General features: G+C 37.9%; 1 protein-coding gene across 2 annotated transcripts in view; it reads right to left on the bottom strand.

Annotated features, from left to right (window-relative positions):
• Positions 1-19,669, bottom strand: part of LOC149827466 (inter-alpha-trypsin inhibitor heavy chain-like protein) — a 76,094-nt gene that overhangs the window by 33,681 nt on the left and 22,744 nt on the right. For both annotated transcript variants that reach the window (XM_090019383.1, XM_090019384.1), the window contains exon 5: positions 1,360-1,476. In XM_090019383.1, coding sequence (XP_089875509.1) covers positions 1,360-1,476 — 117 coding nt within the window. The remainder of the gene's footprint in view (positions 1-1,359; positions 1,477-19,669) is intronic.

The following is a 19,669-nucleotide window of genomic DNA, read 5'->3' as shown; positions in this document are numbered from 1 at the left end:
ACCTTGCTTTTATGTCCTTCTGTTGTCCAATACTATTATATCCCTGAGCCTACTATGCTGATCAAACTACTTAGGACGAGTTTGGGAGCTTGGCGTCAGGGATAGCTTATGGAAAAGTGAAATCCCTTAATTCCTGCCATTCCTCTAGCTTTTGGGTGCAAATACAAATGATGCAACTGCCTCCTCAACTCCTCAAAATGTCTTATTAACACAATTTCTCAATTCTGACCTCAGATACCAGTTCCCAGAGAGAGCCTCATTGGAAGTCTTTTTAACTTTAGGGTTTTAATGGATCGGTTTATCCATTTGCTCCCAAGTATTCTGATTTATTTAAGCAGGATAGGTACATACTTTCTTTACAAAAGGGTAATATCTCCTGTTCTTGCCAATTCACTTCCAAGAAGGTAATGATGATCTCCCAACTCCCTGAGATTACATAGATGATGGTTATTATCCTTCGACCTTTGAATTTCATCTTAGTCAGTTTCAAGAACTGTTATATCATCAACATATATGATTAAGATGCACTACTTTCCCCTTTCCACAAAGAGAGCATCATCAGTGGAAGTTCTCACATAATCTCACTCTGATTGCATCAGTAACTCTTCAAATCATGTTTGTAGTGATTGTTTCTAATCTATTGGATTTTCATGCATACTCTACACCCAAATAATGTAGGCACATGCCTTATAAGAGGCCAGGAATAACAAGACCAAATATAGTGGAGCTTTACCACAGGAAAAGTTTGAGCTCTGTAGGCATTTATGTTACCCTAAGCCACAAATCCAGCTTTATTTCAATTCCACCAAACAGCATGCCCACATGATGCATTTTAGAAAACCAGGCGAATGCTGAGAAACTTCACACCACACACACACACACACACACACACACACACACACAGTTCTCCAGATTCAATGTTAGGAAAACAAAACGATGAAGGCTTTTGAATTTTGTACATTAATTTGTTAAGTTATTTGTTGTTATTTGATTTTTGAATTATTCTTTTGTTGGTTATTGACTGTTATACATACACATATACAATATATATATATATACATATGTTTTTTATTTTTATACATATATAACCAATACATTCCAATACCCACATTTTTTTAAATTGCCATTTTGTATGCTCTGAACCTGAACCCTGCCTTACCGATGTTACTTAGATGGCAATTTTATTCCCCTCCTAAAAGGGGCGTTGGATAAAACTTGCCCACAAATTTCTAGATTAATCCACTTAAATCAAATGACAATTGACAATTAGGTTCCTTCAGTTATCAATTGTCCATATTTTCCAAGAGAATATATATTCAGCATGAATTATATAACAAAACTCATAAGACCATCAAGTACCTGCCTATGCGGATTGCTCCCAGGAAAAATGAAAAGGCAGAACATATCTCGCTTATCAAAGTCATCTGCAGGAGGAGATTCAACAAGCAAACCACAGAACATGTCATCTGAAGAAACCTGCAATTTAAAAATTAAACCAGAAAAAGTTATTTGAGCATTTATACATCTATGTGCAGCCTAAAATTCAAAATGCAAAGATGAGTATGGCTTTGACCCCTTTTCCATAAGATTATAGCACTGCTGATAAGGATAAGCATATATCATGAGATTGGACTTGTTTATTCAAGAGTGTAATCCATTTTCTATATCTCCAGTTTCTTGCTTACATTAGTAATAAAGAAATAAGCAAAGATCGAGAGAAAAAGTGGCCTACCGAAATTCTTGACATGATAACCATTTGTCACAAGAAGATAAACATACAGACTTTATGATCGCCTGAAGCTAATTCTCGTGGACCTGATAAGAGTACTGTTATATATATATACTAATTTTTATTGGCTTGTAATAGGTGATGCCTCTAGGGGTATTTTGGTCTTTTCCTCATGTAATAGGTCCTGTCTTCTAGGGACAGTTTTGACTTTTTTTATATTTTCTTTATTTTTATTTATCCTTTCATCTAAGCCTAGGGGCTCTATGACCTTTTGACCAGAGTCGTTGGGAGCTCCCTTGGCTCCCTTTTGTTGTATATAAAGGGACTCCTTGTCCCTGTTCCTTTAATGATTTTCTTAAGCATTTCATAAATAAATATTTATTTTTTACTTGTGCTCTCTCTCACTTGGTGAGTGATTTGTGTGTGCCTTGTGGCTTTTTGTATTTTCCCATTAGTGGCTTTTGTGTTTGTGCACACTTTGTACTCTTGTAGCCCTTAAGTGACATTTCCCTTGTCCACACTTTAATTTTATTGCATGGTATCAGAGCCCTGCCCTCTGGTAATTGAACCTTTGGGCCTTATTGATCATGGTGCTCGTGTTAATGGTGATCGTGCTCTTCAACATTCTTTCACTCTTCTTCTTTCCTTTTCCCTCTTCTCTTCGCCATGGCCAAAAAGGACTCAAGGATTGATCTTTCATTCAAATTGAATTGAACAAATTATATGAAGTGGGCGTCCACTATGAAAAATCACCTCAAAGGAAAGAAACTTTTGGGTTATGTTAATGGCACGGTTCCTGAGCCACAACTTAAACTTACCAAAAAGGAAGGAGATCAAAAGAAGGCTCTAAATGAAAAAGAAAAAGAAAGAGTCATCTAAGAATATCAAACCAAGGTGGAGGATTGGGAAAGTGAGCATGCCAAAATATTAGCATGGTTTATAAGGAGTGTTGAGCTCAAAATTTATGCCAACCTAGAAAAGCAAACAAGGTTTGGTTTTTTATGAAAGACATACACACAAAGGGATCATGCTAAGTAATATTTCTTGCAAGAGAAGGAGAGATTCACTAAGTAAGCCGATATGAATGTTCACGATTACTATAGTACTTTGTCTCCATTGTGGATGAACTTTCCCTTCTTGAACCTCAATGGGAAGGAGGGGCTATTGAGTTGAGGCAACGCCAAATTGAAAATAAACACTTCTTTCAATTCCTTCATGGGCTCCACCCAAAATTTGAACAAGTTTGTGGTTCCTTACTTCATAGAACTTCTCTACCTCCTCTAAATGAAGCACTTGCCGAACTATGTCAAGAAGATACCTGCCTCTCCATGACCAAGGAGGTTGATGAAGTACATGCGGTTTCAAGACTGGGGGGTGGGGGAGGGGGGGAATCTAAAAACATACAAGCCTCCTCGTTTTGGGAGACCTAACTATAGAGGAAGAAAGAAAATCATGTCACTTTTGTAATGAACTGAGACATATCAAACCTGATTGTCTTAAGCTCAAAAGAAAGGAAGCCACCGTTGGAGAAAAGACAACAAAATCAAGTGAAGAGCATAAGGAGGGGATATTAAAGAATTCATTGCTCAATTGACGGAGGTTCTCCAACATTTTATGAAATCCAACTCCTCTACCCCATCCGCGTCCGGAGCCACAATTTTTTCTTCAACTCCTCCCGGTATGTCTTCTTGGATACTTGACTCGGGTGCTTTTTTTCACACGACTCTGAATGCATCTCTTCTATCTGATCAATGCACCAACTCTTATAACTCTTGTTTTTAGTACCGATGGTACATTTTTGGAAGTCAAGGGAATTGGAAACTTAAAAAAAGTTTTGAACAACTCAAATGAATTTTGTGTTCCCAAAATTAGAATGATTCCAAAATAAAATTTAAACTTATTTTTAGTTTATCAAAATTTCAACTATGGTTGTAAAGTCTCTTTTTCACCTACGGATTGCTTTGTGTAAGATCTCAAGTCTGGAAAGCTGATTGGGCAAGGCCATAGGAGAGAAGACCTCTACAATATGGACCTTTTGTCTCTTTCATCCAAGTCTTTTTGTAATCATGTTCAAAACAAAGATGCAACTACTTGGCACAAAAACTTGGCCATCCTAGTGCCTCAAAATTGTATCTTTTCCCCTTTTTTGAGACTTTTTGTAATGGAAAAGAATTCATTTGCAATTATTGCATTCTTGAAAAAATGCATACTTCCCATTTTCCTAGTAGAAATTTTGTCTCTAAGAGACCTTTCGAGTTGGTGTATTCAGATCTATGGAGATCGATGTCGGTCATGTCAAAAGGAGGATATTCCTATTATATTATTTTTATTGATGATTTCGCTATATATGCATGGGTATACTTCCTTCGGTTTAAATCACAATTTTTCTCTTTTTTTAAAGAATTTCACATGCTTATCAAAAATCAATTTGAAACCAATATTTCTACTTTTCGATCAGATTTGGGTGGAGAATATGTCAAATGAATTTCAAAGTTATTTGAAACAAAATGAAATTATTCATCAAAGATTTTGTCCAAAACCCCCACAACAAAACGGTCATGCAAAGAGGATGCCTTTCAAGGATGTTCCAAAAATGCCTTTCTCTACTAATTTTCAAGGATGCTCCAAAAAAATTTTGGGCCGAAGTCGTACTTACCGCTATATATCCAACCAATAGGATGCCTTTCTCTTCTCTTAAAAATGTTTCACCCAAGGTTGTAAGTATTGTATCGTTACCCGTATCGATCGGGCCCAAAGTAACATCGTATTGTATCATATCATATCATAAATTTTTAATAAAAAAAATCAAAAAATAGTAAAATTTCTGAAAAAAATCATATCACATGAAACACTGATGAATTTAACAAAATACAAACATAAAACCACATATGAAGCATTTATGTCTCCATGAGCTGCTATGAATGGCATGCATGTCTCATAAGAAAATTGTAAATTGTGAAATAATAAACAACACTAAGCTAACAAGTCATAAGATCCATAGCAGTGCATGTTTACATAAACAAAAACAAATTACCCAAGTGTTTCTCAATGCTTAAAAATTTTACGTAACCATTTTTTTTAGGTTCAAACAAAAATGAAGACTTCTTTTTCTTGCAAGAAATCAAGCCCTAAATCACTCTCAAGTTCTTTAGGAGCAAACAAAAACTCACCTCAAGGAGTCTTCTTATATATTTCAAAAAAAAAAATTTGGTGCAATATAAAATGCACTAATTGTGTATTGTAAGATATACCTTGTATCGGGGTGTATCGTACGATACACCTGATAGGGTATGATACACATCTATATCTCGATACGGGTGCATATCGTATCAATTAGGCCCAAAGTAACGATACGTATTGTACCATACCGTATCATATCGTACGGTATGATACTTACAACATTGGTTTCATATTTTGATTTCTTCTTTAAATATCAGCAGATTTCAAAGGATTAAAGGTTTTTGGTTGCAAATGCTTTGTCCTCTTTCAAGGAAATGAGAAGCTTTCACCAAAAGCCATAGAATGTGTTTTTATTGAATATGGAGAAAATAAAAAAGGATATAGTTGTTATGATTTCAAAAATAATAAACTATATATTTCAAGAAATGTGACCTTTTAGGAATATCAAAATGGATTTAATCAAAGTTATCCTAAGAAGGAAATTCACTACTCTTTCTATTTGACCTATTACCTAGGAAAAATACTGAAGCATCTAGTACAAATGATTGTGATATTATTGAATGTATGGATGAGGAAAATCCTCTTGATATTAATGGGGATAATTCTATTAATGAAACCTCTAATGAAATTCGTACTTAAACTCGGTGTCAAGGAGAAAGTCAACCATGTGCCTTTAAAAAATACTCACAAGGTCAATCATTAGAAGAACCTATTGTAGAACCCCTACTTAGAAAGACTCAGAGGATCTCTAGGCCTCCTAATAAATTTGTGGCCTAAGAATCCTTTTCCCCAAGATATAGGACTTGTCTTATAACCATTCATGCCTATTGTTAAGATTAGTCGAATGCTTAAGGTGGTTCTTTGCATTTTATAAAAATAATGGACCTTAGTGTAATTTTTCTTTTAAGGCTAATCACTACTTAAATAGGCGATTAGACCTAATTGTGAAGTAAGTGAATCGACCCTCTCTCTCTCTCTCTCTCTCTCTCTCTCTCTCTCTCTCTCTCTCTCTCTCTCTCTCTCTCTCTCGCGCGCGCGCGCGCGCGCACATTCTTCCACTGCCCAGGTATACCACTCTACATGGTATCAGAGCCAACGCTTCTGGAAACGTGACCTCTCGATCTTCTTCAATCCTTACGTGAAGAAAATTGTACAATTGTGGATCGGGAGATCACTTGCAGAAGGATCGGGTAAGGTACGTGTGAATCTGAAGATCGCATGAAGGGAGATCACACGCTGACGATCGGGTAAGCCTTAGTTGATTGGTTTTATTTTGGTACAGATCTGATAACAGATCTGTAGTCTGACCAACGTCATGACTCAGATCTGTAATCAGATCTACAAATCGTTGCAAAGTCCACTCAGATCTACAATGGATGTTTAGTCAACCCGATCTGGTGAGTGTGGATATGCACACTACGTTGATGTCGTGGAGTGGGAGACAGGGATTAAGTCAGATCGTGTTTGATAAGGATGGAATGACAGCAAAAACAACCTCTATTTTGTCACTGATCTGTGTAAAATCTGACACAAATTTGAAGGGTGTCGTCGTAGTCTATTAAAGCAGTTTTTTTGTGTAAAGTCTGTCACAGATCTGAAGGTTGAATCTGTAGTTTTTTTTTAACACAAATCAGTTTATTATAGTGAAATCTGACACAGATCTAAAGGGTGTCGTCGTCGTATATTGAAGCAAATATTTTTCTTTGTGTTGTTGATCTGTGTAAAGTCCTAACACAGATCTGAAGGTTGTCATTATCAACCATTGAAGCAGTTTTTTTTGTTGATCTCCGTATAGTCTGTCACAGATCTAAAGGTTGAATCTGCATTTTTTTTTTGGAACACAGATCAGTTTATTATTGTTTGTCTGACACAAATCTGGGTGTCGTGTTGCGAAAACCATCCTCGTTCATCAGTGTATCGTGGTTTAAATATTATGGGTGAAGCTTCCAAATCTGATTACAAGCATGAGACTATTGGGGAATACAAGTCCTTTGCCAATCCTTTCTCATATGGTTCATCGGTTAAATTGAATGAAACAAAGTATGCTAGGTGGTCCAGGATGTTTATGATGTCGGTGTCTGGACATCGTAGAAAACACATTTTATTGGAATCTGAGTCAAATGATAAAAGCGGAAAGTATACTACTTGGGAAGAAGATAATGACATTGTGATGTCATGGATCATGAATAGTATTGAGCCACATATTGCAGATGACCTAATCTATTATAATACATCTAAACAAATGTAGGATAATCTTCGAGATACATATTCTCAAGAAACGAATGTGAGTCGTATTCTCCAAGTTGAACAGGAGATCTATAATTTACAGCAGGGTGATCAAACCTTGTCCCAGTACTATGCATCTGTTAAGGCTGCTTTTGAGAGACTCAATGCTCATAGACCTCTGTGTTGCTCAATCCAGAAGGATCATCAAGAACAAACTACGGTTGCTCGGTTCCTCACATGCCTATCATCAGAATTCACAGTTGCTAAAGTCCAAATGTTGACCGGATCTGATGTTCCTACCCTCGCTGATGCATACAATCGGTTGAGCAGACTTGCCATCTCTCTTCCACAATCTCAACCTGCATCTCAGTCATATGCTTTGGTTGTTCCATCTAGTTATGGATGAGGAAATCTTATGAATGTTAGAGGTAGAGGTCGTGGAAGAGGTATAGGAGGTAGAGGTAAACTCCAATGTACCTATTATGGGAAATCAGGACATTTAGAAGATCGGTGCTGGGATAAACATGGACAGCCTGCAGTCTCTCCGTTGAAGCAAAATGCTCCAAAAGCTAATGCTACAAAACTGGAGGTGGAGCATGAAACCAATTCTCCTAGTGAATCTATTACTCTCAGTCGTGCAGAATATGAAGAGTTGGTCTCTAATCGTCCTTCAAGTTCTTCTCCTGTAGCTGGTGTGGTCTACTCTTCCGGAGTCCATCGTTCTTCCAATGATAGTAAGTGGATTATTGACTCTGGTGCTTCCAGACATCTTTGTGGAAACTCTCAAAAATTTTCAGATCTAAAAGTTATTACTGCACATCAGGGCGTTTCATTAGCTAATGGGAGTTCCTCCCCGGTTATCGGTCAGGGAAATGTTTCTATATCCTCTTCCTTGCATTTGAAAAATACCCTTCATGCTCCTTTTCCTCAAAGTTTACTCTCAGTGAGTTGTCTTACAAAAGAGCTAAATTGTAGGGTGATATTTGATCCTGTGTGCTGTCATTTTCAGGATATGCTGACAGGGAAGAAGATGGGTGGAGGCTATGAAGAAAATGGAGTCTACTACCTACATCACCGTGTGGTAAACAGCTATGCTGCAGTTGATTCTTCTTCGAGTCCTATTCAGTGGCATCGTCGTCTTGGACATCCTTTATTGTCAAAGCTTCATCGTGTCATTCCTCAGATTCTGTCTACTACATTATTCCAATGTGAAGCATGTCAGTTGGGCAAGCATCATCGGAGTTCGTTCCCTTCTAGTTAGAGTCAGTCCAGTAATAAGGTCTTTGAACTTCTTCATGTTGATGTATGGGGTCCTAGTAAGATTCCTACCACGACTCAGTGTCGTTATTATTTAGTCATTGTCGATGATTTCTCTAAGTTGTCTTGAGTGTTCTTAATAAAAGAAAGATCTGAAGTTCCAGATATTCTAAAATCTTTGATCATTGAAATAAAAACTTAGTTTGATTCAGTTGTCAAGATTATTCGCACTGACAATGCTCTTGAATTTAAAACCAAAGCTCTATTGCAATTTTATTGGGATCATGGACTATGTCACAGGGACTCGGCAAAACAGATGCCGCACCCGCGTCGACGCGACGCGACGCGGGTGCGCGTGCGACTGCGGCACCGGGTGCGATCAACATGACCCTGGGTGCGGTCAACGCACCCAGGGTCATTTTTGTCCACTATTTGGGCGTAAAAAAAAATCCTCGATGAAAAGGAGGATTAGGGCAAAAAAAAATTTTACCCTAATCTCTCCTCTCTCTCCCCCTGAGCTCGAGCTCTCTCACATCGCCGCCCAGGCTCCTCCTCTCGGCTCCTCCTCTCCTTTCGCAGGTATGTACCCTCTCTCACTCTCTTCTTGGGTCGGCAAGGGAGGGGCCGAGCACCCCCCCCCCCCCCTCTCGGTCTCTTGTTGGTTCGGCAGGAGAGGGGCTGAGCCCCCCCCCTGCTCCCTCGTTTTTCAGCACAGGAGGGGTCGAGCCCCTCTCCCATCTGGCTCTTTTTTTGGGTCGACAGGTGAGGGGCCGAGCACCTCCCCTATCTGTTTTTTTTTTTGGGTCGACAGGGGAGGGGCCGAGCCCCTCCCCCATCTATTTTTTTTTGGGGGTCGACAGGGGAGGGGCCGAGCCCCTCCCCCATCTGTTTTTTTTTTTTGGTCAACAGAGGAGGGGTCGAGCCCCTCCCCCATCTGTTTTTTTTTGGGTCGATTTTTTTTTTTGGGGTCGACAGAGCCGAGCCCCTCCCCCATCTGTTTTATTTTTTGGGTCGATCTGTTTTTTTTTTTTGGTCGACAGGGGAGGGACCGAGCCCCTCCCCTATCTGTTTTTTTTGGGGGGTCGACAGGGGAGGGGCCGAGCCCCTCTCCCATCTGTTTTTTTTTTTTTTTGGTCGATAGGGGAGGGGCCGAGCCCCTCCCCCATATGGCTTTTTTTTTGGGTCGACAGGGGAGGGGCCGAGCCCCTCCCTCCTCTGGCTCTCTTTTTGGGTCGGCAGGATAGGGGCTGAGCCCCCCCCTGCTCCCTTTGTTTTCAGCAGGGGAGGGGCCGAGCCCCCCTCGCTCTCGCTCTCTTGTTGGGTTGGCAGGGGAGGGGCAGAGCCCCCCCCTTCTCCCTGTGTTTTCGAATTGATTTGAAAATTTTAATGTACTTTTTTTTGTGTTTTCAGGATAAAAATGACGGATAAAAGGAAAGGACTTGCATCATCCTCATCCCAACATGTGAGTTCTGCTGCTAGTTTTGTTGATAGTTGCAGTGGGATTGATGATGTGGGGCCATTATGGGTATATGTAGATAAACTTGCAAAAACTGGAAAAGGAGGTGGTGGAAACAAGAGATTTCGATGCAAGCTCTGCGAAAAAGATTTTGTTGGGTCTTACACAAGAGTGAAGGCTCATTTGTTGAAGATACCAGGACATAGCATTTCAGCTTACAGAAAAGTTGATGAGGCAATGCGAAGACAATACAAGAAAATACAAGAAGAATATGAGAAGAGAAAGGCAATGGCCGATTCTTCTGCAGTCAGTGTGTCATTTGTAAGTCACCAAGAAGATGCTGAAAAAAAAAGAAAAGTCAATGTAGGAGGTAGAGGAACGATACAAGCAACATTCAATACATATGGAAGAGAAGAATTAGATAGAAAAGTTAGGAGGTATTTTTATTCTGGTTCACTCCCATTTAATGCGGCTAGAAATCCTTATTGGAAGGATTTAGTAACATCCTTGGCAAATTGTAATTTTAGTGGTTATGTGCCTCCAATTCAGAAAAAATATGAACCACACTTCTTGCAGAAGAGAGGGCAAATGTGGAGAGGTTGCTAGAGATTAAAAAATATTCATGGGAGCAAAATGGAGTTTCTATTGTGTCTGATGGATGGACAGATATTCAAAGGCGTCCATTAATCAATTTCATTGCTTGTTCGCTTAGTGGCCCAATATTCTTAAAAGCAGTTGATGCATCTGGAGAATATAAAAATGCAGAGTATTTGAAGGGATTGTTTATAGAAGTGATAAAAGAAGTGGGTGATCAGAAAGTGGTACAAATCATTACAGACAACGCTCCAGTTTGTAAAAGTGCAGCGTTGAGTTTGGAGAGTGAGTACCCTCATATTTTTTGGACTCCCTGTGTAGCACACAGCTTAAATCTAGGCCTAAAGAGCATCTGCAACCCCAAAAAAGAAAAAAATTCACAAGCATATGCTTTATGTTCATGAATTGAAGATTTAAAAAGAAATGTCAAAAGCATTAGGAATTTTGTTGTTAACCACCATCATGCTAATGCTATATTTAATAGGCATTCTGATTTGAAATTTTTAAAGGTCGCTGAAACACGTTTTATGTTCATCATTGTGATGATGAAGATGATTAAAAGAGTGAAGAATGCTTTGATTAACATGGTAACTGATAAAAATTGAATATTTTATTGTGCTGATGATGATATGAAGGCTCAAGAAATTAATAAATTCATTCTTGATGATGAGTTTTGGGACAGAGTGGTATACTTCCTTCAATTTACGCAACCTATTTGGAAAATGTTAAGAGAAGTTGATAAGGATGAGTCCATGCTTCACAGAGTTTATGAAATGTGGGATAATATGATTGAAAAAATACAAGCTATAGTTTTCATGCATGAAGAAAAAAATCCTGCATTGGATGATTCAGATTTTTTTAATCATATTCATTCAATTTTAGTCGGAAGATGGGATAAGAGCAACACTCTTTTGCATTACATGGCACATTCTCTTAATCCAAAATATTATGCAAATAAGTGGCGGGCTGGTGGTATTGGTCGTGTCCCTCCAAATTTAGACCCAGAGCTATCAAGACATAAAAATATGTGTATGACAAGACTTTTTCCAGAAGCATATCTTCTACATCAAGTCACACAAGAGTTTTGAAAATTTTCATCTTCGAGATTATATAGACCGACATTATTCGCGAGAGAAGAAGATAATATAGATCCTATCACATGGTGGTCAACATTTGGATCAGAAACACCTCTTCTGCAACGTCTTGCATTAAGATTGCTATCGCAACCTGCTAGTTCATCTTGTTGTGAAAGAAATTGGAGCACATATTCTCAAATCCACAACATGAAAAGAAACAAACTCACCAGCAAGCGTGCAGAGGATTTAGTATATGTTCATTCAAATCTTCGATTACTTTCGTGAAGCAATGATGAATACAGGTACTAATTTGCTCTCTTAATTATTTGATTATTTCTTGTTTTCATTTAAATATACTTGTATTGTATTTATCATTTTCAAATTGGGCTTATAACGCAGACAAGGAACATCCAAATTTTGAGATGTAAACCCAGAAGAGTGTGACTTTGAGGGAGAACATGAATTCAACGTAACAAACATGGATTTAACTGAGCCCAGTATTCCTTCTAATGATGCATTTGATGATGAAGAAGAAAATTATTAACATTCATTACTTCATCAGGATATACTTTAGTATGTAATTTAGTTCTTTTATACAATACTTATTTGATTGATATTTAGGTTGATTTATGTAATTGCTTTACTTATTTGATTGATAATTTGATATTTAGGTTGATATATTGCATGCATGATGAATCATATTATGAGTTTATGACAATGTTTATTGTTAAATGTTAAACTGTTAAAACTTCAAAATTATACATATATATATATAATTTTTCTTTACATTTTTGCCCCTACCGCACCCCCGCACCCGGGTTTTTTGGAAGTGTCGCATCCCCGCACCCGCACCCGCACCCATGTGACATAGATCATGGAATTCAACCTCAAACCTCCTGTGCCTATACTTCTCAACAAAATGGGGTAGCTGAACGAAAACATAGGCATCTTCTTGACATAGCACAGACTCTTATGATCCAATCAAATGTTCATGCCTCATATTGGGGTGATGCAGTTACTACGGCTTGTTATTTGATCAACCGTATGCCTTCATCGTCTGTGGAAGACCAAATTCCTTTACAAATTCTATATCCTAGTGCACCCCTATTTCCTCTTTTGCCTAAGGTATTCGGGTGTGTTTGCTTTGTGTACAAACTTGGACATGATCGTGATAAGTTAGCACCTCAGGCCATTAAATGTATATTTATAGGCTATCCAAAAAACCAAAAGGAGTATCGATGTTATGATCCAATCTCTCGTCGGGAATATGTCAGTGCGGATGTATCCTTCTTGGAGTCTATTCCATACTATTCTAGTACTGGTACTCGGCTGCAAGCTGATCAAAATGATTCTTTTCCACTTCCTATTCCTCCTTTTCCTTTGGAATCAACGCCTTCTTTTTCGCATACAACTCCACCTACTTCACGGTTTCACAATCCTCCATTGGTGTATGTACGTAGACCTCCATCTTCTCTGGTGCTTCCATCTTCTTCTTCCCCTGAGATAAGTACTCCTGATAGCAACGATATTCTTGCTGATGATGATGATAGGCCTATTGCTCTACGGAAGGGGACACGACAATGTACATTTCACCCTATTTCTAAGTTTGTGTCCGATGCTAGACTCGGCAATCAGATGAAAGCTTTTATTTCAGCCTTATCAGCTGAAACTATTCCAATGAGTCATAATAAGGCAGTCCTCGACAACCGATGGAAGCAGGCTATGCAAGATGAAATTGATGTTTTACTATCTCAACAGACATGGGACCTCATTGATTCTCCAAGAGATGTGGACATTGTTGGATGCAAATGAGTATATACTATTAAGTATAATTCAGATGGTTCAATTGAGAGGTATAAAGCCAAATTAGTAGCAAAAGGATATACTCAGACATATGGGGTTGATTTCTTTGAGACCTTTTCTCCTGTTGCACGAATGGGCACCATTCGTCTTGTTCTATCTGTAGTTGTTCACCGTGGATGGAGTATGTGCCAACTCGATGTGAAAAATGCATTCTTGTATGGAGATTTGTCTGAGACAGTTTACATGCAGCAACCTCCTGCGTTCGAGGTTGAGGGGGAGTGTCAGAAGGTGTGTAGATTAAGAAAGGCGATATATGGTCTAAAGCAGAGTCCTCGAGCTTGGTTTCAAAAGTTGTTTGAGGTGATGTCAAAGTTTGGTTTTAATAGATCAGCGTCAGATCACACATTATTTATTAAGAAAACTAACTCAGGAATAGTTGTTATGGTGGTATATGTGGATGACATCATCCTTACAGGAGATAACATGACTAATATTGCAGCTACAAAGGCCCATCTTCAAAAACATTTTGTTACTAAAGACCTTGGGTCACTTAGATATTTTCTTGGCATAGAAGTGGCCAGGGGCAGTGAGTGTGTGGTTCTGTCACAACGAAAGTATGTTCTTGATTTACTAAAAGAAATAGGAATGTTGGGAGCTAAACCAGCAAATATCCCTATGGAGAGCAAAATTCATTTGTTGGATGAGGGGTCAAAACCTGTTGACAGAAAGAGCTACCGCTCATTGGTAGGAAAGTTATTGTATGTGACAATTACTAGACCCGACATCGCTCTGGTTGTAAGCAAGGTTAGTCAATTCATGGACAAACCGACTGAGGTACATTGGAATGCTATAATGATGATACTTAGGTACTTAAAATCCTCTCCTGGAAAAGGGTTGTTATTCAAGAAAGGAAGCACTCTGGAGGTAATCGTTTATTCTGATGCTGATTATGCCGGGTCTGTAGAGGATAGAAAATCTACCACAGGATTCTGTGTTTTTGTAGGAGGTAACTTAGTTTCCTGGAGAAGCAAGAAGCAAACTGTGGTTGTTAGGTCAAGTGTTGAATCAGAATATAGAGCTATGGCTCAAACCGTCGCTAAATTAATGTGGGTTCGATTAGTGTTGACTGGTCTTCAAGTGAAGGTCCTATCTCCTATGGTGATGATGTGTGATAACAAGGCAGCCACTTATATAGCAAATAATCCAGTTTTTTATGAGAGGACAAAACATATTGAAGTTGACTGCCACTACATACGAGATATGGTTCAAGCTGAACATATCTCTACTAAGCATGTAATCTCTGAAGATCAAGTTGCAGATATTTTTACAAAGCCTCTTGCCAGGCCCAGCTTCTCAAAATGTTGTGGCAAGCTGAGCATGATTGATATCTATGCTCCATCTTGAGCATGATTGATATCTATGCTCCATCTTGAGGGGGAGTGTTAAGATTAGTCGAATGCTTAAGGTGGTTCTTTGCATTTTATAAAAATAATGGACCTTAGTATAATTTTTCTTTTAAGGCTAATCACTACTTAAATAGGTGATTAGACCTAATTGTGAAGTAAGTGAATCGACCCTTTCTCTCTCTCATTTTTTCCCTCTCTCTCTCTCGCTCGCACATTCTTCCACTGCCCAGGTATACCACTCTACACCTATCATGAACCTTTAAACTACAATGAGGCTAAGCAAACTCCCCATTTGATAGATGCTATGAGATTGGAATTAGAGGCTCTTCATAGAGCCAACACTTGAAAATTTGTAAACCTACCCATAGGAAAAAAGGCTATAGGATGTAGATGAGTTTTTAAAGTAAAAAACAAGAGTGATGGTTCCTTAGAGAGGTATAAAGCTAGGTTGGCTACTAAGCGATACTCACAAGAATATGTGATTGACTATAAAGAAACTTTTTCATCCGTTGCTAGGATATCTAGTGTTAGGACCCTAATTGCTTTAGCATCTATTAAACAATGACTCATTTATCAGTTAGATGTCAAAAACACATTTTTTAATGGTGATCTTTGTGAAGAAGTTTATATGGATTATTCACCCGGGTTTAACATTGAAAATGGTAAAGCTCTCAAAGTTAAAAAGGCTTTGTATGTTCTTAAACAAACCTCAAAGGCCTAGTATGATTGATTCAGTAGAGTTATTATTGATAGTGGTTTTATCTCATGTTATATTGACTTTGCTCCTTTTGTTAGAAATGTAGGAAACAATATAATTATCTCATTGTCTATGTCACATGGGTGCGGGTGCGGATGCGGGGGTGCGGCAAAAAAAAAAAAATATATATATATATATATATATATATATATATATATATATATAATTTTTAAGTTTTAGCAGTTAACAACAGTAACACTAATGAAATAAAAAACAATTATCATAATATCACCAAATCAATTCATCAACATGCATGCAATAAATCAAATTAGCAATCTACAATTTTATTCTACATCATAAAAACCAACACCATAATTATAAAAACAATCAAATAAGGCAGAAAAGAAGTAAATTATATAGTATACTAACAAAAGAAGCAAAAAATGCATAATTACATACCAAAAGTATATCGTACACAACGTATATGACGATGAGGTAATGGATCTTAATAATTTTCTGCTTCATCATCAAATGCATCATAAGAAAGAAGACTGGGCTCAGATAAATCCATGTTTGTAATGTTGAAATCATGCTCTCCCTCTAAGTCACACTCTTCTTGGTTTACATCTCAAAATTTGGATGATCATTGTCTGTATTACAAACCTAATTTGAAAATGTTAAATATAAGTATATTTAAATGAAAAAACTAAGAAATAGTCAAATAACTAAGAGAGCAAATTGGTACCTGTATTCATCATTGGTTCGTAAAATTAGTTGGAGATTTCAATGACACATACTAAATCCTCTGCATGCTTGCTGGTGAGTTTGTTTCTTTTCATGTTGTGAATTTGAGAATATGTACGCCAATTTCTTTCACAACAGGATGAACTAGCACGCTGGGATAACAATCTCAATGCAAGACATTGGAGAAGAGGTGTTTTTGATCTAAATGTTGACCACCATGTAATAGGATCTATATTATTCTCCTCTCTCGCGAGTAATGTTTGTCCATATAATCTCGAAAATGAAAATTTTCCAAACTCGTGTGTGACTTGATTTGGAATATGTGATTCTTGATAAAGTCTTGTCATACACATATTGCTCTGCCTTGATTGCTCTGGGTTTAAATTTGGAAAGACACGACCAATATCACTTTTCTGTCACTTTTTTGCATAATATTTTGGATTAAGAGAATGTGTCATGCAATGCAAAAGTGTGTTACTCCTATCCCATCTTCTGACTAAAACTGAATGAATATGGTTAAAAAATTCTGAATCATATAATGCAGGATTTTTTCCTTCATGCGTGAAAACTACAACTTGCATTTTTTTAATCATATTATCTCACATTTCATAAACTTTGTAAAGCAAGGGCTCATCCTTATCAACTTCACTCAACATTTCTCAAATAGATTGCGTAAATTGAAGAAAATATACGACTTTGTCCCAAAACTCTTCATCAACAATGAATTTCTTAATTTCTTGAGCCCTGACACCATCCTCAACATGATAGAATGTCCAATTCTCATAAGTCATCATGCTAACCGAAGCATTCTTCACTTAATCCCCTTGACCATCACAATGATGGACGCAAAACGTGTTTCAGCGACCAACAATTTCAGGTCAGAATACCTATTAAGAATAGCATTAGCATGATGATGGTTGACAACAAAATTCCTAATGTGTTTGATATTTTTTTCTAATTCCTCAATCCATGAACATAGAATATATGCTGATGAATTTTCTTCTTCTTTGGAATTGCAAATGCTCTTAAGGGCCAGATTCATGTTGTGTGCTACACAGAGAGTCCAAAAATTATAAGGATACTCACTTTACAAACTCAATGTTGTAATTTTACAAACTGAAGTGTTGTCTGTGGTGATTTGCACTACTTTCTGATCACTCACTTCTTTTATTACTTCTATAAATAACTCCTTCAAATAGTCAGCATTTTTATATTGCCCAAATGCATCAACTGCTTTCAAGAATACTGGGTCACTAAGCGAAGAAGCAATGAAATTAATTAATAAACGTCTTTGAATATATGTCCACCTATCAGAAACAATGAAAACTCCATTTTGTTTCCATAAATATTTTTTAATTTGTAACAATCTCTCAACATTTGTCCGCTCTTTTGCAAGAAGTGTAGTTCGTAGTTTTTCTGAGTTTAGAGGCACATAGCCACTCAAATTACAATTTGCCAAAGAAATAACTAAATCCTTCTAATAAGGATTTTTAGTTGCATTAAATGAAAGTGAACTAGAATAAAAATATCTTTCTACTTTTTTATCCATCTCGTTCCTTTCATATGTATTAAATAATGTTTGTATCGTTTTTCTTCCTCTACCTCCTACAGTCACTTTTCTTTTCTTTTTTAGCATCTTCTTGGTGGCTTAAAAATGAAACACTAATTACACAAGAATCACTCATTGTCTTCCTCTTCTCATATTCTTCTTGTATTTTCTTGTATTTTCTTGTATTGTTTTCGCATTGCCTCATCAACTCTTTTGTATCCTGAAATGCCATGTTCTGGTATCTTCAACAAATGAGCTTTAACTCTTGTGTAAGACCCAACAAAAGCTCTTTCACAGAGCTTGCATCGAAATCTTTTGTTTTCACCCCCACCTCCTCCAGTTTTTGCAAGTTTATCTACATGTACCCATAGTGACCCCTCATCATCACTCCCACTACAACTATCAGCAACACTAGCAGCATAACTCACATGTGGGGATGAAGATGACGCAAGTCCTTTCCCTTTATCCATCATTTTTTGTCCTGAAAACAAAAAAAAATTTATATTAAAATCAGTTATGCACACAATCAAGATTTATAATATTTAGTGCAAGGTCAATAACATATACAATAAGTTCTAAAAACTATAGTCTATACTCTATAGTAGTAGTATGTATAAATAAATACCGAAAGGTACGAGAAAAAATATATAACAATAACATTAATCATTAATGCTCATCTCATTTCCCATACACTTATTGTTTATGTTTAGCTAGATGAGCCTATTTAAGACTCTAAACAAGCACTTTACGAGCCAAACCACGAGATGCTCATCTCATTTCCCAGTTCTTGTTGGGGTTTAGTGGTCAAAGTTGTTTGTTTCAACACTTCAATGAGGATAGCCCCATAAACAAATGATCCTTGATCGGCCGTTGACGTGGACTTGGTTTGATCTTGAGTTGCGACAAAGTCTGTAAGATCTGTGTGATCTTTTGCTGCTTGGCCAATCTGGTATAGGCAAGTCCAACCAAGGATCACTTTGGTCAAGTCAGCACAGACCGTGTGGGTCACTTGCATTGAGTTGGAACGAGTCTCAGTGGCTAGGTTTCAAATACATAGAAAGCCCAATCATTTTTTAGCTGAGAACAGTAGGAAGAAACCACTATTGTTGCATTGAGTCTCATGGATAACGAGTCTCAATTGCATTGAGTCTTTTTTTTATTTACAAGGAGAAACCACTCTCAGGATCAGAGACCTCGCCGCACAGGGTTTGCCTGCCATACTTATAGTTGTTATCCTTAAAAGTTTGTGGGCTTACCCCTTGCCCCCATGGTGAGACCTAGGCTGGAACGAAGGGGTTAGCACCTTCTCCCCAAGTTGGCTACCACTCAGGCTGGCTGTGAGAGAAGAGATAGAGATGGAGCGAGAGACAGAGATAGAGGGAGAAGAGAGATGGAGAGATAGAGTGAGAGTAAGTGAGAGATGAAAAGAGCGAGAGAAGAGAGAGCGATAGTGAGAGAGACAGAGAGATTGAGAGTGAGAAACAGAGAGAAGAGAGACAGAGCGAGTGAGAGAGAGTACCTGAGGAGGAGAGGTACAGCGGAGAGGTCGGCGGCGGCGTCGGGGTCGGGAAGAGAGGAAGGGAGGATTAGGGCAAAAAAAATTGCCCTAATCCTCTTCTCCGCAGCCCATTTCATCAGGCGTATTTTTTTAAGGTCCAAAAATTAGACAGAAATGACCTTGGGTGTGTTGACTGCACTGGGTGCCGCACTCACGTCGCGTCAACGCGGGTGCGGCACCTGGTTGGCTGAATCCCTGTGACTTAGCTTATTGTTATATGTCTTAAACAAAATTTTGATATGCATGACCTTGGTTTTCTAAAATACTTTTTAGGTATCGAAGTTGCTTTAAATAAAAATTGCATCAGATATAATTGCTAGATCCGATCTGATTGATGAAAAGGAACCAAATACTCCAAAAGTGATCAATGCAAAGATGAGGGCCAATGATGAGA

The sequence above is a fragment of the Nuphar pumila genome, chromosome 10 (genome assembly GCF_984573655.1).
Source record: "Nuphar pumila chromosome 10, dmNupPumi1.hap1.1, whole genome shotgun sequence".
Lineage (NCBI taxonomy): Eukaryota > Viridiplantae > Streptophyta > Magnoliopsida > Nymphaeales > Nymphaeaceae > Nuphar > Nuphar pumila.
This window is presented reverse-complemented; position numbering and strand designations above follow the sequence as displayed.